At 43.6% G+C, this 27,762-nt stretch overlaps 1 protein-coding gene across 1 annotated transcript in view; it reads left to right on the plus strand.

The window, feature by feature from the left end:
* The first annotated feature begins 14,802 nt into the window (after positions 1 to 14,802).
* Positions 14,803 to 27,762, plus strand: part of INO80C (INO80 complex subunit C) — a 30,252-nt gene continuing 17,292 nt past the window's right edge. Inside the window, exon 1 of the mRNA XM_082753107.1 lies at positions 14,803 to 15,032. Within this exon, the coding sequence (XP_082609233.1) occupies positions 14,862 to 15,032 (171 nt within the window). The 5' untranslated portion in view covers positions 14,803 to 14,861. The remainder of the gene's footprint in view (positions 15,033 to 27,762) is intronic.

Below are 27,762 nucleotides of genomic sequence, written 5' to 3' on the forward strand. Positions count from 1 at the left end.
CCAATGCAGAGGTGATTTGCAGTTCACTTCTCTTCTGTGAGGTCTGCAGGGGCAGTAATCCTGTAGGCTATTCTCAGCTGTGTCTCCAGGTAGGCACGTGTTTAATAGGAATGCACCGGCCATAGTTGCTGCAGATGAGCTCTGTAGGCACACAGGCTGCTGGCAAAAGCAAAAGGCAAGCGTCACCGCTATGTCTTAATTCAGTTCCTCCCTTATGGTCCCGTCCAGACTATATGGATTTGTAGACTTTCCCCAGGGTTTTGATTTCTGGAACCAGCTGGATGACGTGTGCGGGGTCTAATAATTTATCTGAAGTATACAGAGGCTTTTCTGTAAAACCGAGGAGTAATCCACCGGGCAGGCTTCTTGTTCACAATTTTCAAGTACTATGAGATCACCTAACGTTCTTACAGCTCTGCTCTTACTCTTAAACCCTTCTACACCCCAGTCTCAAAGCATAGGCAAGCATAAAATCCTTCACCCACCCACCCACCAGATATTTGGGTAATAAGGGGAGTTGGACAAGTCTTCGCTCGCCTTGCTGTGCCGCCAGGATCTCTGCTGCTCGCACATTCACTGCTTCCCTTCCAGGGATGCGCTGGTTTTAGACAAAGTGGATAAAAACCGCTCCATCTGGAACAGTTTTAACGCTCGCTGTCCGATTCCTAAATCCCACACCGGAGCCGACTGCACCAGAGCAGAGCACGAGGCCAACACGGAGGGATCAGAGGCACAAAATCCAGCACCTCGAGGCAGCGCTCAGCAGCTGCCGCTTCAGCCCTGGAGCTACAGCAGCTGCCGCAGCCTGAGCAGCACCGCTTGGAAGGGACAAAACAAGCAAGGGCTGCCTGGGCTGTCGAGCTGCTTCTCCTTTGCCACCTTGTGACTTGCCTGCACCTTTTTTTTTTTTTTTAACCCTTCCTTTATGCCGTGCAAATAGTTCTGCCTGGGTGGTAACGCTGTGGACCCAGGAGAAAACCTTTCTTCCCTCTTACACAGCCACAGCAACGTCCCCTCCCTTTCCCCCAGCTCCCTTTGATGCTAAATTAAGACTAAGCCACGATCTTTTTTAGGTACTTGCTCAGAGGACCCAGCACAGGTGGACAGTACAGAGAGATTATTTCATCAAATGTAGCAAGCAAAGAGACTGTGCAAGCAGGGAGCTATACCCTTAGGAGCAGCGGAGAAAAAGCCGGAGCGTATGCTCTAGGACAAGCACGGCAGCATTTAAAGTAAATGCATGTATTTAATTTGATACGAATCTATTTTCATACCTTTCTTTTCCTCCAGCCCACTCTAAAAAAAGGCTTAACTCTCCAGAGTGCCATTTCGGAGATGGTTTCCCATCATGCAAAAGGGAAAAGCCTACGAGCTTCTCGGCATGCACGAGCAGCAGATGTGTGTGAGCAAAGAGCTGGGCAAAGTCGGTATTTCCAGGGAGCTTAAAGTGCTTAATGCAGCACCCAAACGCCACGAGCCCCACTGGGGCCTTGAAGCTATGGTGAGGATAAAATCGGGGGACGTCAGCAGCGTGGGATGAGGAAGGGACCCGTGGGTCTGACCAAGCCAGGCGTTGCCTCTCTGCTCATCGCTTCCCTCAGGGTCGAAGGGTAAGCACAGCGGCAGCATTTCCAAAATAGTGAGAGATACCCTTCTTTGGACAAAGAGAAGGCTCTGTGAAACCCTATTTCTTCTAAGATATACTCCTGCCTTGCAAAGTGTTAAATCTCCCTGGCTGCAGGACTGCCCGTGGTCTGCTCGGTTACCCTTGCAGCGCCTGACATCATCCCCGCACACGCTCAGCCCAGAATACAGTAAATTGTGCCCCCTGAACATTGCTTTCATTACTCTCAGATGGTTAAACTTCACCTAATGGCAGATTGGTAACTGATGCTTGTTGTCAAACTGATTTGCATGCTGATTTCTTTCGTCACACGCTGAGATCTCTTACCTTTAGTGTCTGCAATGCTACTAAAGGTGTAAATATTTTAGGATGCAGACAGTAAATCCTGCCAGCCTATTTGCTTTTTTTTTTTTTTCTAAATCTGTATTTATTTACTCTTAAAAAGAGCTGCTTCTTTTATATTGCAAACAATATTTATTCACACACTGTTACACATCCTCTGGTATTACCTCAGCTGCAAAATACAATTTTCCACTCAACCTTTGATGTGGGACTTCAGCCTCGTGTGCAGCCAACTTCTGCAAACGGCCACCCTCTCTGCCTTTGCAGAGGGGTGACCTTTTCAAGTTGCCTGGTTTTATTCATTCGCTACCATCGCCACCCCATCTAGCTGAAGCCTATCGGTGCGATCTGAGGTCTCTGAAAGCGGAAGGTTTAATCAGAGCCCCCCATTCAGTCTTCGGGAGTATTTACCAGAAAGACAATGCAGGCTTAAAATTGATTTCTTGCAGGACCCCTGGGTGGCTGCTGTAAAGGATAAGGAGAGGGCATCGCTCCGTGTCCCACGAGGAGAACCACGTTAACCTGAAGGACGTTGGAGTTCCCTGAAGCTGAGCGGTCATGAAAGCTATTACCTGAAAACACAGGCAGTGCATTGCTGCTTTTTTTTTTTTCTTTTTTTCCCTGGGTTTTGGAGTTCTCTGTTCCGACAGAAAAGCGAGCACCTGTAGCTTGGTGCTGTCTACTCAGCTAAGCAAATATTACACTTTGGTTATGGTGGACAAGGCCCTTAATCTGAATAGGGCTGCCTGTGATGAATCAAATAACCTCCAGGGCATTTCTCTTTCACAGTTATTTACTTCCATACAGACCGTGCTTTTTAAGGCATAAAGCACAGCACTTCTAACGCGCAAAGAGCAGCGAGTTCCTGCCCACATATGCAAACAAAGGAGGAAATGCCTCCCTTTCTAAGTTTCTTCTGCTGTCAATCAACCACAGCTTGTATTTTTACTAAATAAGCAGCTTTTCCTTCCCTAATGGGGCCAATATATATTTTTGCTTGGGCTCTCACTTCTCACGGTTGCTCACCTTGCTCATCCCAAACAACAGCTCCTGATGTCCTGAACTGCACATTGATTAGGGTTGTTGTTCCAGGGGCACTTCCCTGGAAATGTGGTTATATTTTTAGATGAATACAGATACAGAGGTGAAGAAAGGAAACATACAAAACTGATTATTTTTCCATTTGAAAACTAGTTTTCCTGCTGTTCTAGACAGATGGAGAGGAAAAAGATGATACTTAATGAGGTGGGACATACTGTACTTCTTGACAGCACTGCTGAGCCAGAATACGATTTTTTTAACATGAAAACCAATGCAGTAGGTAACGTGCCTTTCAAACACTGTTTTAAAGTGAAAACCAATGCACAAATCAACTCATCTCACCTTATTTTCTCATTGCAATAACAGACCAGCTTGGGTTTATTGGCTACGTTCATATTTATTACTGCTGTCTCTTCCTCCTATCTCCTACCCCTCTCTTTTTTTTTGTTTTCTAAGAAGAGAAAATAATCAGAGGGTGAGATGCTAGCAGAGCAACCCTCAGGATAAAAATACCTAAAAAAGCATGCACCATTTCCCAGGGATTCTTCCCAAGCGTGCTGCTAAAGCGATACGGTCGCGCGGTGTCGGCCCCACGCTGAGCTCTGGGCCGTGCGGGTCATCGTTTTACAGCACCAGAATAGAAATGCAGTTCTGACTAAATCGCTGTACTTACAGAGTTTACAAACTCTCTTCTGGCAAGGTTAAACTGTCCTCTGCCCTAAAATTAAACATTGAAACCATCTGGGAAGAAAAAATGATGTCTCAGTTATCTGGAAATGAGATTTCGCTTCAAGTATACATACGTTAATAAATATACAGTCAGGCTTCACCAGGTCTACCGACCAAATCCAGCCTGCAGGAAGCTCATTGTAGGAGTGTGATTTGGGAAGCATGCAGAAGACAAGGCCAATCCAAAGCTGGTGAAGTTAGTTGGAAGAACACCATTGACTTGGACGGATTTCAGGGGACCCCGGTGGGAAAAGGTCAGATACCTTTGGTCATCGCCACTGGAGCTAGCAAAAGCTGCATTTCTCTGCATTTACTCTCAACACAAGCCATAGTTACCTTGACTATCGGTGTTCATCAGCAGGTTGGAGTACTTACTATCCACGGTCCACAATCCTTCCCCTCTCTTAACTCCCCGTGGCTTTAAGACTTTTTTTCCAAATCAGACGAGCCCTGCAGCAACACAAAAAAGTACCTCTCAAAATTTCACAGAGGCAACTCTGATTATTCAAAAGTAATTTTGGAATAATTCTAATTTAACTGTTGTCTTTTGCCACGTGGATTTTGAGCCTATGTGTTTGAATTATCATTTTCAAGCCAAAACCTGAAAGCATTTCACTGTAAGTAACAGTAGATGTTAATGTAAAAGCTAATGGAGGTTGCGCTTACCACTGAATAAGGCAGAAAGGAAAATAAAAGCCCCAAAGAATTTACCATCTAAGGGATCATTAAATTCAGTGGGACTACATCCAAGATTAAATGAACACTTCTGGGCTAAGTATTTGCGAGATCAAGTTCATTTTGCAGACACAAGACACAAAATTGCCCCTGGAGACTGGGAGAATAATACCGCCTAACAGGAGGCACGTACCCAGCCTTACTGTGGGCAACAGCAAAACTTCAATGGTAGCAGGAGAGCCCTCTGGGTTACTTTTCATATACACTCACTCACACACACCTATAAAAATGTATATAGGACTTTTATCTTTCTTTTTTTAAATACATGTATGTTTGTGTGTGCATATATGTGACTTCCAGTTAAATAAATCCACATTAAAATCTCTCTCTATCAAAATTCCCTCTTGCTAACCTATGTACAGTGTTAACCAGCTAGTGCTTTATGAAAGTGGGAAAACTGACATTGACTACTGCTTCAGGATTAGGTGGGTTAACACTCTGGCTAGGTATTCAAACCTATATTTTGATATTGATATTGAGCTCCTACCAGGTAGGGGTTTTGTTTGTTTGTTTTTGTTTGTTTTAACACTAAACTGAGGTTTATGCAAACATTCCTCAAAGAGGATGGAGCTATTACACCTTTTAAGTAGGAGATTGAAAACTGCCTACACGCCTACGAAATCATCATTGCTCCGCCAGTTAAAACTGCATCCCGAATTGCTCTCATTTAATCAAAAGCCAATCTTCTTAAGTTATTAAAAAGAACTGGCTTCTTGACATTAGCTAATACCAACATTAAACAAAAAAACAACAACAAAAAAATAGCTCGACAAAATTTAAGACAAGTGTGAAAAGCAATAATATTTTAATATAACTGGAGCAGAGTCCTTAGTCAAAGAAATAAAAAGAAAAAAAAATGGCAATTTTCAATATTGGCAGGGTGCACATTAAGAAAATCACTTAAGATTTCATCATGGTAAAAGTAAGATAGCATCAATATTTTAGGTTTTGTAACATCTGTTTACAGTCAAGATTATTTTATTTGAAGCACTATAAATTGGCAATTGTTTATCTACAGTAATGGACTCAATTACTGCTTCCCCAGATTATGCAATGAGCATATTCAGTAACTGAGATAATTAAGCAATAAACATATACTTTGAGCTACAGCAAAGCCTTGCCAGCATTCATTCTGCCAAATCAGAAGACATGCACACATTGCAATGTCATTTATTTGCACTTCATTTTCCAGTACTTTGTCCTTCGCTACTCACTTCTGTAATGCTAATGTACTATTGCTTTGAAAATAATTAAAATTATGGCCTGACCACATGCAGTTTGAAGAAAATAGTGGGTGACCTTCAGCGTGACACTGAAACACACACACGTCAGAGGAGGTTATGCAGCACCAGAGAAACCACCCTGTGCAAACTTGCACACAAATCCTAATCACAATTTTGACAGACATGTTCGATTACACAAAGATGTGTGCAGTACAGGCTTACATTCCAGAGATTTAATTAAAAAAAACAACATTCTCCCTCAAAACCTCAGTTTAAAAACCATCACTTGTCCCCAGCCTTTAAAGCTGCCTGGGAATATTCTTTATTTCCATTAATTGTTCATGCTTTTTTTTTTTTTTTTTTTTTTTTTTTTTTTTTTTTTGGAAGGCCAGACACTTAAGTTGCTGATGGTTGCCTTTGAAGGCCTAAACCTCCTTAACTTTACCAAAATCCGTGGGAGAACAGAACTGCTCCACGCAATCCAACTCGCAGTATCTGACGTCTCTCAGCACCCGCTAATTGGGAGAGACAGAATGCCACTGTGGATTAATGCACCTTCTTTCACTCTGCGCACCTGAGCTGAATCTAATCTGCACAAAAGTGACTAAAAATCAATCTAATCTGACAGTGGTGAAATTATTAGGTATAATTGTATGCATTCCCAGATCCTTAGGTGGAGGAGACAGATTCCTTAAATCCTTTCAGGAGAGGAATTTAAATGATTTACTTTTTTTTTTTTTTTTTTTTTTTTTTTTAAATCAAAATAGTAAAGAAAACATTTGCTTACAATCATAAAAGATGAAAGGTGATAAAGACATTATCTTGTGTTCGTATCAGCACTTAGTATTTGCGACAGGAAGCAACACACCCCCATGCCAGAAGTGTGGTGGAGGAAGGAAGGAATTGGGGGAAGGGAAAAACCTTGAGAAGTACTCAGATGCACCATGTTTAATTACACAATACCGTGCGTTGCATTTTCAGTGATGGGCTCCTCTTCATTCAGAGGAGCAGAGATCTTAGACTGCTCACACGATGAAATCAGTTGCAAAATTCCCTGTTTGCAAAGGGCTGTATATGCCCACCTAATGCAGAGACGAGCACAATTCTGACTTGCAGCTACTTTTTCTCTTTGCTCTCACTCCCGTTTGCTGAGCTGTACTCAACTACAAATTAGGAGATGAAAAAGGCATGGCAACAGGCTGACATAACCTACTTTTTTGGTCAATAATCTCAGCGATAAAACACTAAACAGTGCTGCAAAAGAATCTGGTTTGCTTAAATACTAATCATGCCTATTGAAAAGTTTCAAATGCATTTGCAAATATGTTTACTCTCTGACATGACTTACTCAACAGTACATTGTTAACAATGTTCTTCATCAAACTCTTTCTTCAAGCAGGAAAATGCATTCATTTCAGTATTCCAAGAACGAAGACACGGATGATGAAATCATTGTATTCTGAACATCTAAAAGCACAGCAAATCTGTGGGTCAGAACTAGAAAGGTATTGCTGTGATTAAATTAAAAAAAAAAAAAAAAAAGTGTTTGGTGAAGGAAATAGAGTTTCTCATGTGAAAGAGAATCATCATTCTCTCCTGCAGTCATATTTTTTGAAGATGCCCACAAGCATGTGGACAGTGGAGATCTAATTGATACAGTATATCTGGATTTCCAGAAGGCTTAAAGAAACTAAGCACCGGCCAAAATATAAGGAGGGTTCTCACACAGATAGGTAACTTGTCAACATAAATAAATAAATGCATATTTTAAATTATATAGATGGCTACAGAAGTTAGGAAAGTAAATATTACCCTTAGAGATCTGTGCTGGGACTTATGCTGCTCATTGTGTCCATAAACAAGAAAGGGCAACAAAAGCTGCTCTTGTTACTGCATCCCCTCCTAAATAATGATTTAGGGTAGTGGAGGTGAGGGCTTGTAATGAGGAACTGCATAGAGACCTTACGTGACTTAGTAATTAGGCAAGAGGAAATTCGATGTAGATAAGCATAAAAAAGATACACAGGAGAACAAAGCTGTCCAAATTTCAAAAATACAGCGAGTTGACCAGTACTACCTTGGTAGAGAGACCTTGAGGTCACGACGGACAGATTATAGAAACATAAGCTGAAGTGCTCAACAGCGGTCAAAAAGAAAAACAATTATTGGAAAAGGAATTGGCAGTACAACAGAGAACATTGCTTTGCAACTTATGGGGTGCCTGCATCTTAAACGCTGTGTGCAGTTTGTGCCCTCCATCCCGAAGATAAAGTAGAGCTGGAAATGATCCAAGCAGGGCAACAAGGAGAGCCCAAGTACCATCTTCTGTGTAAGAAATGGCTGAGTAAGCTACAGCTCTTGAGTCTAAGAAGAGGAGATATTTAAGATTGAATGGCAAGGGTGGGTCTCTCGAAAAAACAGCAACCAAAAAGCATCACATTAAGCTAGAAGGGAGTCGGGTTCAAAACAAGGAGAAAGAGGCGGGTCCTCGCACACGAGATTCAGCTGCAAGAACTTCTGGTTGTGGGGCGCTGTGACTTATTCAAGGGGCACTGAATTCACAGAGTCTACCAAGATCTACTCAGTACCCAGAAATCATCTGCAGCTCACCGACAGCCTGAGCCACAGGTGGATGAGGGCTGGGAGAAAACCGCGAGGCAGCATCCTGTGCAGTTGCCCCGCTCGCAGCCTTCCCCGCACACTTGCTTTCAGCTCCCGCTGAGGGTGGCGCGTGGAGTTAAACAGCCTGACCCCTGCAGCCAGCCTCACGTCTCCTCCTTGGTGGGAAAGCACATGCTTGTATGGGTGAGGAAGGAATTGACAGAATCGCAGAAAACCGAGCTGGAGAAATTCTTGAGAGGTCATCTAATCAACCCGCCTGTCTCCTGGCAGAAGCGGCTGCGCTTGATCCTTTGTGGCAGGTGTCTCACCTGTTTTTCAAAGCTTTCAAAAGCAAGCTATTCTGCGGCGAGGCTGGCCTCCTCTGAGAAAAAGCTCTATGGAATATAACCCACGCTGCAAAGTTAATCCCTTTATTTCTTCATCATTGCAGGCATGGAGAGAGACGGGCCCAGCGGAGGGCAAGGCAGCAGGTGGAAGGCCTGGAAGGCCTGTCCTGTGAGGGGGCTGAGGGCATCTGGGTTGTCTCGTCTGGAGAAGAGGACACTAAGAGGTGACCCCGTGGATCTCTGCAGCGTCCTGAGGAGGGGATGCAGAGGGCAGTGAGGGTCCCTGCTCCTCGTCGCCGATAGCAGGGCACAGGGAACGGCACAATGCTGGGCCAGGGGACGGTCACGGAAATCAGAACAGATTCTTCTAGTGGGGTCATTGCCAGTAAAAATAGCACGCAGATTATGGCTAGTCTCAAAAGAACAGCCTATACTGCTTAGTAAAACTGTCTCTGATGGGCACAGAGAACAGTTTGCTCCCTCCTTTTCTGCAGAAATCTCCCCCAGCCACCTTTCCACTCCTCATGCCACACACATAACTTGGCTTCTCCACCTCTCCTCACAGTCCGTGCTCCCTGCACCTCAGATCATCCCATCCCTCGCTTCAAGAAAGGCACAAAAGGTTGAGAGAGAGTCCAGAAATGTAATGCCCAAAGCAAGACACAGCATTCAAATCGAGCCTCAGCAAAGCTTTGACAAGCAAAAGGATTACAGCCTGTGCCTCGCAGGCTCCCTGTCGCACGCCTCAAGGCGCTGCAACGCCGGCGATTCACATTCTGCTCAGAGCGCACCCGGGCTCTGCGGCGCCTTCTGCCGCAACTCTTATCCTCCTGCTTTCACCAGCCCATGATTTATGGAGTGCCCATCGTTGTCAGTTTTTTTTTTTTTCCTGTCTTTTTTCTTCCCCTCCAAAAGAGAGATGACCATTTTAGGAATTTCACAAAAACGGCGCTGATGCTTCTCTTGGTGACCCCACACACGGACCCTGCAGCCTTCCCACTACCAACAAGCTGGACTCTTAAACCACTGACTGCAAAATGAAGTATGAGTTTGTGCTTGTCAAAATAAACAACCAACCAAACAAAAGCCTTCTCTAGGCTTGGTATCATCTGCAAATTTAGATTTTATTTTTTAAAATTTTTCAGTCTATCCTGTCCCCTGCGTTGCACAGTAGCACTCAGCAGAGTCTCAAAGCCCTTGGTGTCTCGGTACAGTTCCAGTAGCTTTGCACACCCATGAGACCCATCAGTTTTTTCTAGCAGTTGAATTCGTACTTTGCATTTGGAGAAAAAGAAAAAAACAAGACTAGCAACCAACCACCAAAACAAGATGTTATCAAGCAGATGCCATCTTCCGCTTTTGTTCTGTTTTTCCTTGTTTGTTTTCTTGGTTTGGTGGTTTGGTTTGTTTGGTTGGTGTTTTGCTTTTGTTTTTGTTTTTTTTTTGGGGGGGGGCGATACTACAAAAATATTGGTAAGTGTACAAAGCAAATACCATTCACAGACTGCCCACTAACACTTACTGTTGGCAATATGAACTTATTTAAATTTATATCCTACTAGCAATAAAAGCACCACAGCCTTGCCATACCAGCAAATGCAATGTTATACTATAGAACTAGAAGTGCTAGGACGCTGGAAGGCTTGCTCTAACAAACAGAGATGTGTGTGAGCTAATTCCTGTGAACAATTTATTCAGAGACTTCAACTCCTGCTCTGCTAATGAATTCCAGAGGACGTTTATATTGCTGTGAATTTATTCTTTATTTAAAATTATTAATAAATTAGTTATATGACCATACTCAGTCTCCAGATTGCTTGCAAACCATTTTCCATCCCATCAAGATCTTATGTTAGTAAATCAGGTTACTCAGCTAATCCACATTTTCTTCAGTCCACAAACCTGCAGCGGTTTCAAGGTGGCTACTGCATTAAAGATTATGCAGATGAGCATCATGACACTTCTATCTTTCTCAGCTGCGTATTTCAGAAATCAGGAGCTTGTTCACATGCACCGCTACAGAAAGCCCTCATCATGCTTCCTGAATGCAAACTAAATAAGGAAATTCTTAAGCGATTTTCACTTTCAAAAAGAAAAGATTAAATCTAACTGGATAAATCATTTCATAAAGCCTTTGAGACAGTGGGTAAATACACTAAACATGGCATAATAAATAATTACCTGGGATATACAGGGTATAAGCTTCCAGTGACTGCACAATGCCAAGCTTCCTCATTTCACAGCCTTAAGTAAACAGAACAATGTTTCAACTCAAAATCAAACACTATATCATCTTTTCTTTCTTTTTTCTTTTTTTTCCCCACTCTTTTACCATAGTGAAGGCTGCATTTAACATAACCTCTTGGTTTAGGTGTCTCCTGCCTACACAGCATTTTGGTTAAGCCTGCCAGACGCAGCAGGGATGCAATTTTTGGTCAGAAGTCCACATTTCAGGTAACACCACTGTTGTTGCCACAAGCTTGCGGCCAACGTAGCTTTGCCAAGCTACAAGCAACAATTTCAGATGAAGTGCAACTCAAATCTATCCAGAACAGCATTTTGAGCCGCCTCTTACTGCTCGTTTCTGATATGTCAAATTCATCAAATTTTAAAATAAACTGAGAGAAGGAGAAGATACTAGGAAAATGGCACAAAAGGCATTTCTAAAGAACCTGTTTCTCTTTTTGTGTTACTACGAATATAGAAATGGCTTTTTCAAAGCTTCTAACAGGAAGATTGCATTGAATGTTAGATATTTGATGTGTGCAGAAAAAGGCCTTTAATATTACAGAAGTAGTCTCCTTAATCCAAGGTTCAAATGCCTATTTTAAAGGCATTCGGCATTATATTTAAACAAAGCTAGTGCAGTGCCTGCAGCTGCAAATTGCAGGGAACAAATGCAAATCACAAGAGTTCACACTGCAGGCTCTGAAAAGTCATCAAAGCCTCCAAGTACTTTTAAAGAATAACGTACAAAATGCCACAAGACCTCACAAAGTACCCTGCAGGAATCCATCGCTTTTTACCTGATGGAGCGGTGAAGCTAAGAACTTCAATCCTTTCTTTACCCAGAACCTCTATAAAAATGCAAATAGCACCCAGCAGACATACGTGCAATTAAGAGAAAAAATAAAAAATAAAGCTTCTTTTAAAAATTTAAATGAAACTTAACTAATTTTAAAGAGTTGGGAACTTGGAAATTGTAGCACAAATTGCATCTGGGCAATGCCACTTGAAGATGGATAACTTAACAGCAAAGTTGTCTGACACCATTGCTAGGCAATGTTAATGGTAAGAAGTAACTATCATCACCAGATGTTTCTCAACTGCCACTACTTCTTACAGTGAATTCAACTTTAAGTAATACCTACCATCTAGCAAAAAGTTGTCCCTATTTTGTAGACACAAAAATACGCGCAGAAAGAGGTTACACATTAATTTTTACTACCTTCTTTTTAATTCAATAGATTATGTACATTCTCTTGCACCATTTTAGACCCTTATTCATTTTATAAAGTGTAGCATACTTTTTAAAATAAAATAATGTGAGATAAAAGGGTGAGTGAATGACTGAAGCCACAGATGATTTCATTCAAAGGCCTCATTTTTCTAGTTGTACAGAAGTAAGACCAGTCGGAACGCTTCAAGCCAAGCGGCCAGGTGGGATATAAATTAAGGACTGAAAAATAATTGATTTCAAAGTTTGGAATAGAATAAAGTAACAGTTGTGAAGCCGGCCTTTTCCTTTTGATAGAGCGGAAGGGTACCAAGGCAAGTGGCTCTGAGGCAGGCTGTGTTTTCCCCATGGCTTCTGCCTATGGATCTGCTCCATCATGTGTCTCTGCACCTCAGGTACATGCTTATTTAATTTTCTTATTAGCTAGGCAGCAAATAAAAAAGACAGACCTTGCAGTACGAGTGCAGGAGATGGTGTTCACCTTGAGCCAGGTTCAAAATGAACAGCAGGAAGAGCCACATCTCACTCAGCTAAACCATCGACTGCAATTTGCACTTCTTCAGGCGAGCCCTGGTCTTCAGGACAACGCAGCTGCCCACTGACGCATGTGATAGGAGCCCAGCCAGGTACACATTGCACTTCATCACCAGAACAGCACCTCTTCGTCTTCTGTGGGGCCAGGTATGGCAGGAACTCAGCCTTACAATCTCACAGCCCTCCCAGCATCCCTAATTCTTTCCCACATCCCCTGCAGACACTCTCAACGTTGACATTGCCATTACTGCTATTTTCCAATGAGTTGTAGGTCTTCTGGGATTTTGTAGTGTTTGGCTCCCTATAACATCGCATTGCACTCAGTATTTCTGAAATACCCATGGGCCTTCTGATTTTGCTGTTAGTAAACTGCTTGATAAAATGGGTACAGATAAGAAAATGCCTGGCTGCATGCTATTTAAAAACGTTCACAGATGCAGCATGCTAATCCCCTGCGTGATTCACATGCAACATCTGCTCTACAGGAGCATCAGAGATGGTCCTCCCCATTAAAGCACTCCTGCCATAAGGTATGCCCTCTTTTAAAAAGGCCATGCCTGGGAGCTGAGCACAGGGAAGAGGTGGGACCCAGCCCCAGGAACGGAAAAAGACTGACCAAGATGAGAGCAGCACTTTGAGCAGACAGCAGAGCAGGTTTGGCTTTGTCAGGGGATACAGATCTTGGGCAATTCTCAGTGCCTCCGCTAACTTCAAACTCAGGTCACCATCTTGAGCACCTGATGGGTGTCTGTCACTTGAAGAGGGAAGAAATGCAAATGGCGTAGCACCTAAAACGATCCCCAGCAATAAGGACAAATACAGTGATATCCGCCAGTTTGCTCTAAATGCTGCTGGCAGCTCAGGAAGACAGCAGCTATGGTTGGGAAGGAGAAGATGGGACTTGGATGTATTTGCAGAGCCTTGCTTACACTCCTGGAAAGCAAATCCTGCCCCGCTTTTCTGTTGTATACACAGGTGCCTGGAGCACAGCCTGGAAGACCAGGCCTTTGTCCTCAACCCTCTTTCAGGCCACCTTCAAAGCTTTTGTTTCACACAGCATGGCCTGGCACCCCTACTGTGACCAAGATCAGGCCTCATTACAGCACCGTCTAAAAACGTGACCTAATTTTTACGCTCGAGTGTCAACTTCTTGGACCTCTGCCTCTTCCATGAGGCATGTATTGGGTCACGATCTCACACAGCTGCAGCTAAAAGACAAATGGTCAGCCATTGCGGAGAGGTAGCTAAAAAAAAATTATGGTAAGGCATTGACCAGTATGTTGAAGGCAGGTGCATAGAGAGGCTAAAAACAGTTTTATCAGTCATGTAGTTTGAGAGTTGTCTGCAACCCCACCATTGCCACCAAGCAGTGTTTTGGGGTTGGGTACTGAATAGCACAGAGAGCAGGAGAGCTGTCAAAGCACTCGGGGACACAGTCTGAAGCTCTGCAAACCTATTCGGACACGTCACTGCAGTGCAAAGTCACCGCAGGCTCCAAAGGCGAGGGCACACTGCCGGCCTGAGTCACCGGCCACGTCAGAGCCGGGCGTTGTGCGGCGTGCCTATCTACCTGGAAGCAGACAAATTGGTCACAGGATGGATTACCCAGAAAGCTGACTGTGGATATCTGTCTGCGGAGTCATACGCTGAGAAATTTAATGGGCACCATGATTACCTGCAGCTTGTTTGTAATGGGTTATACAGTCAGCGCGGGGACAGCAATGGGGAGCACTTAGCAGGAGGCTCCTTGGAGCTCCTGGTCTGCAGCTGAAGGAACAATTAAAGCCAGCTGTTTTTGTTTTATTGCAGTGACTGATGTGAGAAGGCTGACACAGCCTCGGGACTCGCTCTGAAGGCGTTAAGTGTAACTTTGTCTTATTTGGGGCAGACCTGAGACAGAAACCCGCCTGTAAACACACCACCGTTACCTCAGGGGCTACCTCCCCCACCCCCCAAACACCGCACTCAGTCCCAACACAGCCTTTTATTTTTACATCTTTTATTTATTTATTTAATTCCCCGAGCGGCCGCAGCGCCCAACAGCCCCTCACGGGACCCTTGGGGCGCCATGGCGGCCCCTCCCCCCCCCCCCCCCCTTCCCCAACCGCCTCCCGCCTGAGGGAAGGGGGGACGCGCACACTGCGCATGCGCGGAGCGGCGGCGGGGGCCCTGCCGAGGGGGAGGGGCCCGCTCCCACCGCCTCCCGGTGCCGCCGCACGGGGAGGGCGATGGCGAGCCTGCTCCCCGCGGCCGCCGCCGCCGCCGCCGCCGCCTCCTCCTCCTCCTCCTCCTCCCCCGCCGGCGCCCCGGCGCGGAGCAAGAAGCGCCCGGCGAGCCCGGGCACCGGCAGCGGCCCGGCCAAGAAGAAGAAAGTGGCGGCGGCGGCCGGCGGCTCGCAGGTAATGGGGGGCGGCGCGGCAGCGCGCATGCGCGGCGCGGGACCGCTCCTCCCTTCGCTCCCCCCTCCCCTCCCTGCCGCGCATGCGCAGGAGGAGCCGGCGGGGAGCGCGCGCGGCGGCCGTTGGGGCTGTTGGGGCGGTTGGGGGTGGGGCGGTGCCGTGAGGTGAGGGAGGCGGCGGGGACAGCACGGGGTGCCTCAGGGACAGGCCGGCGGGCGTGTGGTGGCAAAACTCGGTCCTCAGAGCCTGATTCTGGGGGGGCAGCGTCAGGAGGAGAGTTCACAGAATCACAGAATTGAAGGGGTTGGAAGGGACCTCGAAAGATCATTGGGTCCAGCCCCCCTGCCAAGGCAGGTTCCTCAGAGCAGGCTGCCCAGGTAGGCGTCTAGATGGGCCTTGAATATCTCCACAGAAGGAGACTCCACAACCTCCCTAGGCAGCCTGTCCCAGTGCTCCGTCACCCTCACTGTGAAGAAGTTCTTTCACATGGTTGATGTGGAACTTCCCGTGCTCCATTTTGCGGCCATCACCCCTTGTCCTGTCTCCACAAGTTATTAATGCGCATTTCTTCTCACCTCCTACCTGTGGTAGCAGCACCGTGTGACACCAGTGCATGGCTCCCCAGGCCCCATCCCCAACCAAGAATGCCTTTCCCGAGACCACAAGGCAACACCTCATGCATCTCTGTGCCCAGGAAGAGGCCCAGGGTCAATACATCCTACCGTGTGCGCATAATATATGTATAAACTTCAAAAGTAGAGTGTCTGGATTTCTTTTAGAAGGATTTCAGTAGCTAAGTGGTCAAAAAAAAAAAGTTGGGAAAAATGGTAGCCCTTTTATATTTTATCCAAGAAATAGTTTTTCTTGGTAGTATTTCATGACCTGTAGTAGTAGCATAGCCGCAAAGTATGTGCTACTGCCTGTTGGGTTGCTTATTTTCACATGAGCCATCAGGTCGGAGGAATGCATTTTTCAGCAGATCTTTTCTCCAGACAATTGGAAGCCATCGTGTACATGCCAGGGCACAGACAGAAACCATTCCCCGCTCCAAATGATGCTCTTGTAGCTCTTGTTTTCACCCTGTGGCATTTACATAGTTTATTTTCCTTTTCTGGTGAGCTTATCCCTAGGAGAGGCAGCACAAACCACAGTGATTTATGTAGCTAACAAACTGCACTGCAACCGTGAAAAATTAACTGCCTAGCATGATCACGTTTGACAACTTTTCAAGGTCTGTTAGAGATACGAGTCTGGAGCTTCAGCTTGGAGAGCACCGCTCTGCCTGTGTGTGCATGCATATATAAAGCCCTCTACACTTAAAAAAAAAAAACACTTCTCCAAACACTTCAGCCTCTAAAACTGTTTCCTGAAGCTCACATCAAACTTCAGTCCATGGACAGCTTCCAGTATTATGAGACAACCCACGATTTCTTGCCTGAACTGGGTTTTGATAGTGTGATAAACAGTTTTTGCAATTCTTCTCACAAGTGATTTGAGTGCAGAAAGGAGGAATTTCTCAACTTTACGTTCAAGTCATCGTACACATCCACTGACTTCAGTGGTGCAGATCAGTCCCATAAGGAAAAGGAAAAAAAAAAAACCACCTGAGGCTCAGAAAGTGTGTAACCTCAGGAATGGGACAAGAAGCAGCTTGTTGATCCTCCAGTGCTGCTGACTGGCTCTGGAGCGAGCCAGTTTAAACAGAAACAAAATGGGGGCTTTGCAGTTTTTGCGTTAGAAACAGTGATGACTGGGCACGTTCCTCTGCAGTACCTCTTTCGGTCTGTATCTCCACAAGTCCTTGTGTAGGCCTGTTTATTTCTAACACCAAACAAGCAGCATTCTTCATCCGGCCATCTTACACTTGCACACCCTTAGCGCACGTCACTGGCAGCACAGGTGTGGAGGCAGCACTTGTTATTCTTCTGACTGTTCAGTTTCCTAATTAACTTCTTTGATATCTTTAACAGCTTTTTACAGCCTATTTTCAGCCTTTCAGAAGACAAATATATCATGCTGTAGCTCAGCACAGAATGGTTTCTATTTTAAATAAACTGACATTGTGAAACAGATGGAGAAATAGCAAATTATTTCCTCGGTTAATTAGCAAACTACAGGTAAGAGGACCCCTGCCGAGAGGTTTCTAACTATTTGCAGGGTCAACTTAGGATCTGAGGACTCTGCTAATGCACTGTGAAATACCTCGTCTGCTTTTGGCCACTGCATTAACTACTAGCTTCTGCGGAGACCCTCGTGCCTGGCCTACTTCAAAGTACATTCACACTGTGCCAGCTTTGAATTTCCTCGCATCTGTGGCTCCATCGCTGTGAAACTCAACCAAAAGGGTTGTTGTTGTTTTGTTTTTTGGAACTTCCGCAAGTCACGTGAGCTTGTTTCTCTTTTGTGTGCTTCATGTCACGAGTAGCTATCGCAGTGCTCATGCTCAAGACGTGTAGGTAGGGAGGGTAAGACTGTAGATATCAAAGAATCACCAAAAATGTGCTTATTTTCCAGAACAACCATTTTGCTTGAGGATAGCAGCTAGACTGAGTACCTGTGTGTGTTACAAACAAGAACGCACAAGTATCACACAGCATACTTTTTTTGTTTTAGCCCAATTTTGATCATGTTTCTCCAACACATGGTCTAGCATATGAACTGCTACTTTCTCCAAGATACACTCCAGAGGCATTAACAAAAAACATTCTTCATAGTTTGTACGACTTGCTGACCCAAAGGTATTGAGTCATGTTTGCTTTGGAAGAACACTGCACACGGGCCTTGTCAGTCATGGCTACAGAAGGAGACACATGGTTTTTGGATACAATGCCTGTATTTACCAAACACAAAACGAAAAATGAGTTTACAGGAAGGCAGGGCTGCAGATTGATTACATCACTTTTATTAGCCTTACACAGTTATTCCTCCCGTGCAGTCGTGCCACCGGAAAGTACCGCAGTCTTTGCTGCAGCAAGGGATTTTAAATGTTGAGAATCATTATGTATGTCGACGGCTAACCTCCATGTGTCAAAACCAGTGCTGCTTAGTGGCTTCTGTAGCACCATTCGGTTAGATTCCTTGCCCAAAGATTTCCAATAGCTGCTCTGCTGGCTCAGCCCCGCTGCTGGCAGAGGTAACGGAAGCTCTGGGGCAGACTTGTCTCCAGGTCCCTTCTCTTTTTAATTACAAACGCTTAACCTGGGGTAGAATGAGTAGCTCGATACTGATCTAAAACTGCCACCTTAATATTCACACCATTACTTTCACAGATGATTAGAGCAACAGGAAGCGTTCAAAGGAGCGCATTCAATATTAAGATGTAACTGATGAAACAGAACGCTCGCACATGACAGCTAACGAGCTTAAAAGGCAAAATTTGCAGTGAAGTAAGAGAAGGATTTGGGGAAAAAAGTCTGTGATTTTGTCAGAGGACAAAGTGAAAATGTGCTAAATATTATGGGAAAAGCATATTTGCTTTCCTTATTTGCAAAACAACTTCATGCATGAGTGATGAAGAATGTAGGAAATGCCTCACTTTGAGAGTGACATCATGGTTTGTCTTACATTTTGAACAGATGTAAACTGCTTTGTAAAGTACAGAAACACACAGGGAAGGCTTTTGCTTCCTCTCTCCATCCTTGTAGCAACAGCAGGTCTTGGTACAATTTAGGAAATGAAGATTGAACTTCCTCCTCTGCAAGATTTCAGTGGTATTTAGGAGGTACTCACATTATTAAATGCATTGATTTTATCGCTGACTGCGAACGTTGCAGCAGTGCTACTGGAAACCGTTTTACGTAACTAGTGCTCATATGGGTATTTCACACCTTTTTCTGAGTTTCTCATTTTATGCTCAAAAAGAGAAACCATACAACGTTATTAGAAAAGTCAAAACGGCTTAAAGTTGTTACTCTCTTAAATAAGCTCCTCTCATGCACAGTATGAATGTGGAAGGAGCGACTCCAAGATGTACCTAGAGCTCCATTTTTCTATTCTGAATGTAACTGAATGATGCCATTTTGCACTGAAATCTGGAGGGTTCTGACAGACAACTGCTCAGCGAGACTTCAGTATGTGCGTGGCTGCTGTTATGTATTCAGAAGCTGTCCACTAAAAGCAGAGAGCTTACCCGAGGACATAAATAGCGTGGAATTGGGCTCCAAACCATACGTAAATGTAATCAGTTCTCCTGTTCTGCTGTTTTACCAAGTCTATCACTGTAAGTAGGAAGCCATCAAATCAATTTTAAAATAACTTTGTTTTAAAAAGTCCATTTGATCTGCCTCTAATTTCCTGAAAAACGAGGTTAGGCAGGATGAGTTTAACTACAGAATCAGTGAGTATGACGGCAGCTACTGAGCAGAACTGCTGCTTTCCCCGTGTTCTGGGGCGAGTGTCTCCTCTGGTATGGCACGGTATAATAATGACTTTCTGATCTGAAAGGAAAAATTAACTGCTTAGGAATTCAGACCTGGTTTACAGGCTTAAGCTGTGTAACAACAAACTTACTCTAATTATCGTAATACTATTCCACATAAGACTTTCTGTAACAGAAAGGCATAATTATCCTCTGTAGCTGGAAATTAAAAAAAATAATAATAAATAATTTGTGTTTCTCACCATTCTGCTTGCCTGGAAAGAGACAGCAGGACCCTGATAGAGCACGATAATAGGGAGGAATAAGTACATCTATATTTGCCAGTTTATTAGAAAGCTATCATGTCATTATGGTCTAGACTAAACTTTTTCTCCTTTTTTTAAGCATCTCTCAGCCCTTAAGGTTATGACAGTAACTGAAAATACGTGAGTTTAACCAATGAAACAGTCCCAATATGGAGCTACTGCTTGCTCCAAAGGGTGCCTTTAAAATCCCCTTGCTCCCCGGGGATGCTAACTCAAACCTGATTAAATAGAATTAAATGGATGAAAAATATTTAAATTGGATGAAGCGTGGCTGTCCTGATACAGAGCAGTCACTCGCTAGCCCCTGATAAGAACTGCTGAGGTGGTGACCTGCTCCAGGTACAGCCACGTTGCACGCCTGTTCACATCCCTACCCAAGAGTTTTGGCTCTTACCAAATGAGCTCAGCCAGCTTGAAACAAGTGGCCTTGCCTTCGCAAGAGCGTTAGCAGTAGCAGGCACAGTGTGCTAGCCCCATCACCGGCAGGTATCGTGCTCACTGCAGCATCACCAGACCACAGAGCACTCAAAATCCCCCAGACCTGCAGTTCTCTGCGTGAAGCAGTGAAAGGGCTACCACTTCGATCTAGCCCTTTGAAACACGTGAGACCACAAAGATGCTGTCTGCGATGAAGCAGACGGTGAACAGCTGAAACATGAAGCATCTCTTCTAGGAGGTCTTTTGTCCTCTTCCAGAAGAAGAGCTTATTTTCAGGCAGCCCGCTAACAAGAGCAGGGATTATCCCGAGGTACCGGTTCCTGTCACTTGCACATCTGAAGTCAAATCTGTTAAAGATGCAGAATACCTCCAGTCCCCGGCAGGGAAATGCAATAATTAAAAACAATTAGGAGATTTTGCAGGGAAATGTGTCAAAAGGTACAACGCGTGTGCTTTAGGTTTAGCTTTTTTTAAACAAGAGGGAGTTGCTTTTATACAGCAATCTGGATTAAAAGGGAGCCTGTCAAAACTGAGAGCTAAGCATTGACTTTGCTTGACGTTTATCACATACTGAAGGCTTTAGATGATCTGTAATCACAAAAGTATGTGAATTTCCAAACCGGTCTATGCCAGTCCCGGAGAACTACCAACCCCCCAGCCAAATGTGATTAGATTTGAGATTGAGAGTAAACACAGATGTGTTATGTTGTAAAAATGCAAAAGCATATGTGTGTTGGCTTTTACTGTGGGCGTCAGCGTGCTGGTGTCATGCTATTTACCCTGCTCTCTTGCCTGACCCTAGCAAGGGAATTTTAATTTTTGCTCCAGGTGGGTGATAATGGAGAGCCTTGCTGTGATTGTACTCAATTCCAGGCTTCCTAATAAATATACAAGGAGGTTAAAAGAGATAATAAATATGGTTCATTGCTTCTATCACAGGGAGATAAAATTGGATGGATTATTTTCTTATGAAAGGGGAAGAACAATCTAAAACACTTAATGCGTATACTTTAGCATGACATTTTGTCGGAGAGGTAGTGCTTCTTAGGAGCAATCTAAGAATTCACTTAGCTCATTAAAAAGTTCAGGTTAACAAAAGAAAACTTGGAATAACTTAACAAGATATTGCAGGTTTGAATAGCTGTCAGACTGTTTTTCACATTTCTGTAAAGTGTAGTGCTCGTGTTAGATAATATTTCAGTTCAGTAGCAGTTACGTAAATGTGTTCATTTTGGTTTAGAAAGGCTGATGGAGATATTACTTTGGTAGCCTGGCAGTGTTTTGAACACATTTTTTAAGCCTTCCAGGAAAACAGAACAGAGTTGTCAGCTGTCTATTTAGGGCCGTAGAAAGCCAAAAAAGTTGTGACACTGCATTGCGAAACGCACCGGGCTCTCACGGCAGAATTCATGTCCATCACCCTGAAATCTTGTCTCCCTGAAAACCCGCCTGCAATTTCGGGAGGCACAATTAAGCACCCTGCCCACTCTCCTATCTCCATCTCCTACCCACCTCCACAGCCCTCAGCGGTGTGCTTCTGCCACCGGTATCATGCCAGCACCGGTTCAGAACAGAAGTCACACTTATGGCACTGATACCTTCTTTTTTGTATCAGGTGTCCTTATAACTGCTATTTCTGTCCCCTGCTTGAAGCTCCTTCTGCTCCTGCCTCTGCCTGCGGGGCCTCAAGCCCCTTTTCTGTATGCACATCCTAACTGCTAGACTAGAAGCCAGGCTAGTGCTGCGGGAGAGGCACGTGGAAATGTGTTCCCTGATGCAGCTGAGGATTGAGAGGGACCCTGTTTGGCCCAAAGAGAATGACTGCACAGTCTGGTACTGAGCACAGTCGTCAGAGTGGCCTCTTCATGTACCTAATGTTTGTTTTTTCAGTTTACATATTTTATATGATAGTTTAATGCAAAATGCACAAGCAGGGATCCGAAATCCTTTCCTTCCAAAACTCTAGCCAAAGAGCTATGTAGTCACGCCATCTAATAACACCTATTTATGTGGTAATAAAAATGCATCACTGTTCATTCAAGAGACTAATAGGAAATGGATAGAAGGAAGCTATTTTGTGAGTAATATGTAATTAAACTATAGCAAAGTCTTCCACAGAGTCTGTCGTTCAGGGAAGAGTGAATTTCTGTAGTTACGTGGTTTCCAGTCATCTTGCCCCAAGACCTAAATACCAGCTGACTTGAAAAAAAAAAAAAAAAAAAGGCCTTGCTGATTATAAGATCCTGCTCTGGATAAGAAGCATTTTGGGGAAATAAAGTGTGTGTATATATATATATAAAATTATATAAACATATTTTTTTCTTTTTTTGGAAAGCACTACAGGCTATTGGTAGGATTTACTACATGAAGAGACTCTCGTATCAGACCCGTCCTTTTATCATTTATTAAACGCAGCAGAAATGATTTGTTTTATATCATATATCCCTTAGATTTTATTAAGCAGACAAAATACTGGGTTTCCACTAGGTATGTATTTTGATTTTTGTCCTTACAGTGCAGCACACTCACAGCACTGCTGCCCTTATATTTGTAAGGATGCTGTGTGGTTATCATGGCAGCCTCATTTACTGCTTCCAGAGATTTATGCTTTTCTGAGTGAGTGAAGGAATGAGGAGAAGGGTGCAAAAGGCCGAGACACCTATGAGAGTTTCTGGGTAAGTTAGAGAAGGTTTACAAGTACGGATATTGTCAATTAGGTGGTACAGCTGGAAAAATCAGTCAAGCTTTCAAGCATACAAGTCTTTTTTTCAAATCTGAAAATGAATCAGCATTTTCCAAAGCTCAACACCGACTGAGAACATCTGCTTAGCGCTTCGTTAGGTCTGTATCAGCTAGATTGTCTCTGAATTAAGGTTGGTGGCATCCCAGGAGTACAGGGGCTGTTCATCAAGGAAGGGAGAGTGTGTTACAAAAATAGTTGTCACCTGTGAGAAAGGAGGAGGGAGTTAAAACCCACAGAAGGCTGTGTGAAAGTTATGTGCTGTAAAAAGTCTTCCTGTTGAACCAGAGGTGTATTGTTATGCCGTCCATCCAGAAGCTTGTCGTAATTTTCCAGATAAACAGGTGCATTTAATAAAAGATGATCCTTCTGCCTAGAAACGTTATGCCCTGCAACCATCAGGGCTACAGTGAAATACTGCTGAAATGGAACGTGCAGAAATTAGGGCAGTAATTAACGTGAGTTATATGACTGCTCGTGACCAAAAGAGCTTTTCGTTAGCTCCCTGGACGAGCAGTCCTTTAGCAGGCTGCTCAGGGTACCGCAACTGGGGACGTTTTCCTGTAGCGTGTTAACGAAGCCCCAGACTCAGTGACTATGTTTTAATATTAGTATTCTCCCTTTACCGTAACGATGCTTATGGTTTAATAGAATTGCTTTCCCCCCTGAGAAACACCACGATGTCCTTACAGCAAAGCTGGCTCTTAGAGTAAGAAACTGGAACAGGAGAAAGCTGTTATTGTGCCTTGACGTGCTCACAGCGTGTTCAGGCCCCTCAGACCTCATCCGAAATTGTCAGTTGCTGGCAAGTCCTTTTTCCTTGAGTTGAGTGCCATTCGTTACTTAGTCTAGAACTAGCAATGCTAGTTGGCATCCTTACATTTTCTCCCTTGGTTGGAAGGTTTCCTTAGGTTTTTGCTAAACCTTTTTTGTTGCAGCCAGAATTGGCTTTTGATGCAGCCACAGAATTGCCCTTTCATGCTCCTCCCTTCCATCTGTCCCCAAAGGTGGTTTTTTATTGGTATACTAAGTAATTCATTGTGGAAAACTTCCTAAAACGTCCTTCTAATCCCATCCATAACAAAATACTAAATAATAAATATGGAAAGTATTTAAATATTAAAGAAATGTTTCCCTCTCACCTATGATCACGGATGTCATACCAGACTTCTCTAATTCTAGCGTAGTGGAAAGTCAGGTCTTTTAACAGCTCTGCTTTGCTTCAAGTGCAGCAAAAAAGGCAGTCGGGCTACCAGTTCATATGCAAAACGTTCAACTGTGGCGCTTTCCAAGATGTGCGGCAGTTCCTCAACTTCAGTGATACAATATCAGGGTGAAGTGTGTTGCCACAAAACTTACACAGTTGAGCAAACAGCCACCTGCTTGTACAAATATTTCTGCGGAAATCTTTCACAAATTTGCCCCAAGATTAGTATTGCTGTACAACTCTCTCCTCCCTTTCCCCCCCCGGGCAGTCTCAAAATAGTGCACAATAGGTACTTGTGTCACCTTATTTTCCTCTCAATTAAAATTTGCCACTTGTCTGTTTTGGCACAGTCGTCAGGATTTTTTCATTATCCACTTAAATGTAGGCATCCATAGGATAATAATGCTCCTACAGCTTTGGTGATGACGGGAACCTGGTGTGCTGCTCAAAGCAGGAGCGCTTGGTGTTGAGTCTGCTAGATGAAGAAAAGTGCACGTAGCAGATTCAGGGCATGCACAGCAAGATTAGTTTTTTTTTGTCCCATAATATGGGACAGACACTAAGGGTGACATTTCTAGTCTGAAGATTCAAAAAAAAACCCTAAGAGGTAGTTTCTTTTCCTGTCCTCTTTTAAGGACTTCTGGAACATCTGATACAGTTGCTGCTCTCTCATATCACATACCTTTGGTAGCTTTTGGAAGTTTGTAGAAAAAAAAACAAAACACATTTTCATTCTAAATTGCTTTAGCAGTGGATTGTTCCATATGTCACTGTACCTAACATTTGCCTTTGTTTTGGTATGACAGTCCTAAATACCTAGACACAAACGAAACAATCTTCCAAGTAACTTTGGAGAGGAGTGCTAAGCCTTTGCGGTAAGATGGGTGATGTTTACTCGTGCGTTATGACAGCAGGAGGTGTAGTTAGCAGAAGCATAACAGCGACAGAGTGAGAATTTTTATCTCCTTCCAGTGACAATTAAGACAGCCAGAATGAAGGCATAAAGGCTGCAAAGACAGGAAAAATCTAAAACTAAAGTTTTGTTCTCTATACCAGTTCACCGTTTAGCCCACAATACCTGGCTGTAAAATTAGACTATTCTAGTTCAGGTCTATACATTTTTTCTAACAAAAATAGGTAGGAGCTCTGGAAGACCTGTCTTTCCTCAAAACTAATTAATGCCTTGGAGGGAATACTCACACTTTGTTTCCTGTCCAAACAGGTAACGTTATACAGAATATACTAAAATCAGGAAAGCGAGTGTTTTTGCAGAATTTTTGTTTTCCTGTCAGCCATAGGAGCCGGTATCTTTCTGCTTTCCTTGCCCCAGGTTCAGGCACGTTGTAGATGAATGGAGTTGGATTCTTCTCCTGCCTTGGCTTCAGCCTGTTACTTGACAGAGGGGTTTTGATATGCTCCCTGAGCAGCATTACAGCGATAACAGCACATGAGCGTATCGTAAGCCTCCATTCTTTCCTCCCGACGTTCTTTGACCTTAGCTGTTCTGTATCGAATGATGCATTTTGAAACTTTAAGGCGCAGTTTAGCCAAAGTCCTTGACTGAACTGATTTTTGTTCTGATAGAGAAAGGAAAGTACTGTCAGGTTTTATAAAAAAAATCAATTGTGATTTACTCTAGTCTTTCTTGCTACTGTACTTCCATACATTTTCAGATGTAATGTCCATCAATTTAGCAGATTTCTTTCTCTTGGGGAATCAAAATAGTCTGTTAGCTGGGCTCAGTTTTACTCTTGGTGATACAAACTAATGTGCTTTTTCATTCCATTAAATGAAACATACGGCAACATATGGAAAATTTTAGCTCCAGAGCTGCTTCAGCATGACACTCAGCTCTTGAATTTGTCCGAGTTAAAATTTTCTTAATAAAGAAAACTGTCAAACGTTATAAACAAGGACTAGTCCCAGTCCACCAAACGAAATCGGAAAGTGAGAGATCCTTTGCAATTATGTAAGCCGAAGGGAGCTCTGTGGCAAATGCAAATTAAACCACACTTTTCTGGGATAGCGTGCAGCTATTCACAGTTGCGTCCCAATTACATTTTATTTGAGGCTTTTCCCCATAGAAAATAGTAATTTTTTTTTTTTTTTTTTCCCTTAAAATATCTGTAAGTTATAAAACTTTGTCCATCATAGTGCTTGGAAGTTTTTAAATGGAAAAATATGTTTGGCATCTGAAATCTCTTGAGAAGAAATCAAAGCTTTTACTGAAGATTGTTGCTCTGTTTCTGTGTTTGAAAGTTTAGTAATTTTGAAGAGGATAAAGTCAATTTGAGTTTTCCTGGATTTTGATTTTTTTTTTTTCTTTAAGTGAGCAGCACCAGTGCAAAGGCAGCTCTCGTGTCACAAAATTGCTGGGTCTTTTTCTTCTAGGTTTTCAAGCAATGTTTGAGAGGCGGGGATGTAATTAAAATCTTACCCTCCCTTTGGCTGCATTTTTAATTCTGAATTCAAACCCTCACACGGTGTAATAGAGCTTTGCTTTAGGGTGTTTTATACCTCTATCAAAGTGACAAAAGTAATTAGTATTTTATACATTTTGGTAAGTATTTTGTCACTGGGAGCGCCAGTGCAGGTGAATGATAATGGTTTGAAGCTCAGGCGGTGACGGGACCCTAAATGGGAATGTCGCCTTTTAATCAAGAGCCCTTGGAGTCTATGGTATTGAAATGCCCTACAGAGAACATCGCAAAGCCATCCATCACCTTCTGACAGTCCAATCTTTTAGCGCATGAGTAAGATTTTATTCATCCTTTCTAAGGCACTTGGAGCAGAAGATGTTTTAACTCATCTCCAAACGGCGCTGTGGAAGTTGGAGAGCAGAAAGTAAGGATTGCCTTCTGGCCAGTGTGTATGTCTGTATTTAGCATCTTTACTCACTTAGATTGCAGCTGAAACTTTGTCCACGTCCTGCCTCGAACATCCCTCCCCGCCCCTCCCCTTCTACACACCCAACCGGCTGGAGTATTGCCACATTTTAGTCTTATGTTTGGAGTCGATTTGAATAGTTGATTAACTCTCGATGTTCAATGGAAATACTCAGCAAGTTAGAAGGGAAGGACTGCTGCCTCCCAAAGGGGAGATTTTGTGATTCACACAGAAAAGCAGGGGGATATGGGACTCAGAAGTCCTCTGGAGAATGCTTATAAGAAAGTGAAGTACATTTAGGAAAATGGACCTGGAGGTGTAAACTATTGTCACTATAACAACTTCAAAAATCTCATTTTGAGCTTTATTTTCTGTATTATAACTACCCTCCCTCAGCTTTCCTTATGAATTAAAGCAGAAGCAGCATTGAGGACAGTGTCAGAACTTAAACATTTTTGTTGTCAGGCCCTTGGGGTGTTAGTTCTGATGTGGGAGCAGAAACCTGCGCCAGGAGCCTTGTCTTTTCTCTTAGGAAGAGTTGGCAGCACTGCAACATACTGACTTTGGTGGATTCTCTCCCAGTTAGTTCATGCTGTAAGCCTGACTGAACAGAGTGCCCACCCTACGAGCTGGCTGGAACCAAGAGCACTGACTGGCACTGTACTTCTCGTGGGTTTAGTAAATTGAGTTCTTCAGTACCCTGTGGAGCAAAATTTGCTGTGAATATGCAGGATTTTTTTTTTCCCCTTCCTGCTTCCTGGCATTTAACAGTTCCA

This window comes from Aythya marila, assembly GCF_965140915.1.
Source record: "Aythya marila genome assembly, chromosome: 2".
Lineage (NCBI taxonomy): Eukaryota > Metazoa > Chordata > Aves > Anseriformes > Anatidae > Aythya > Aythya marila.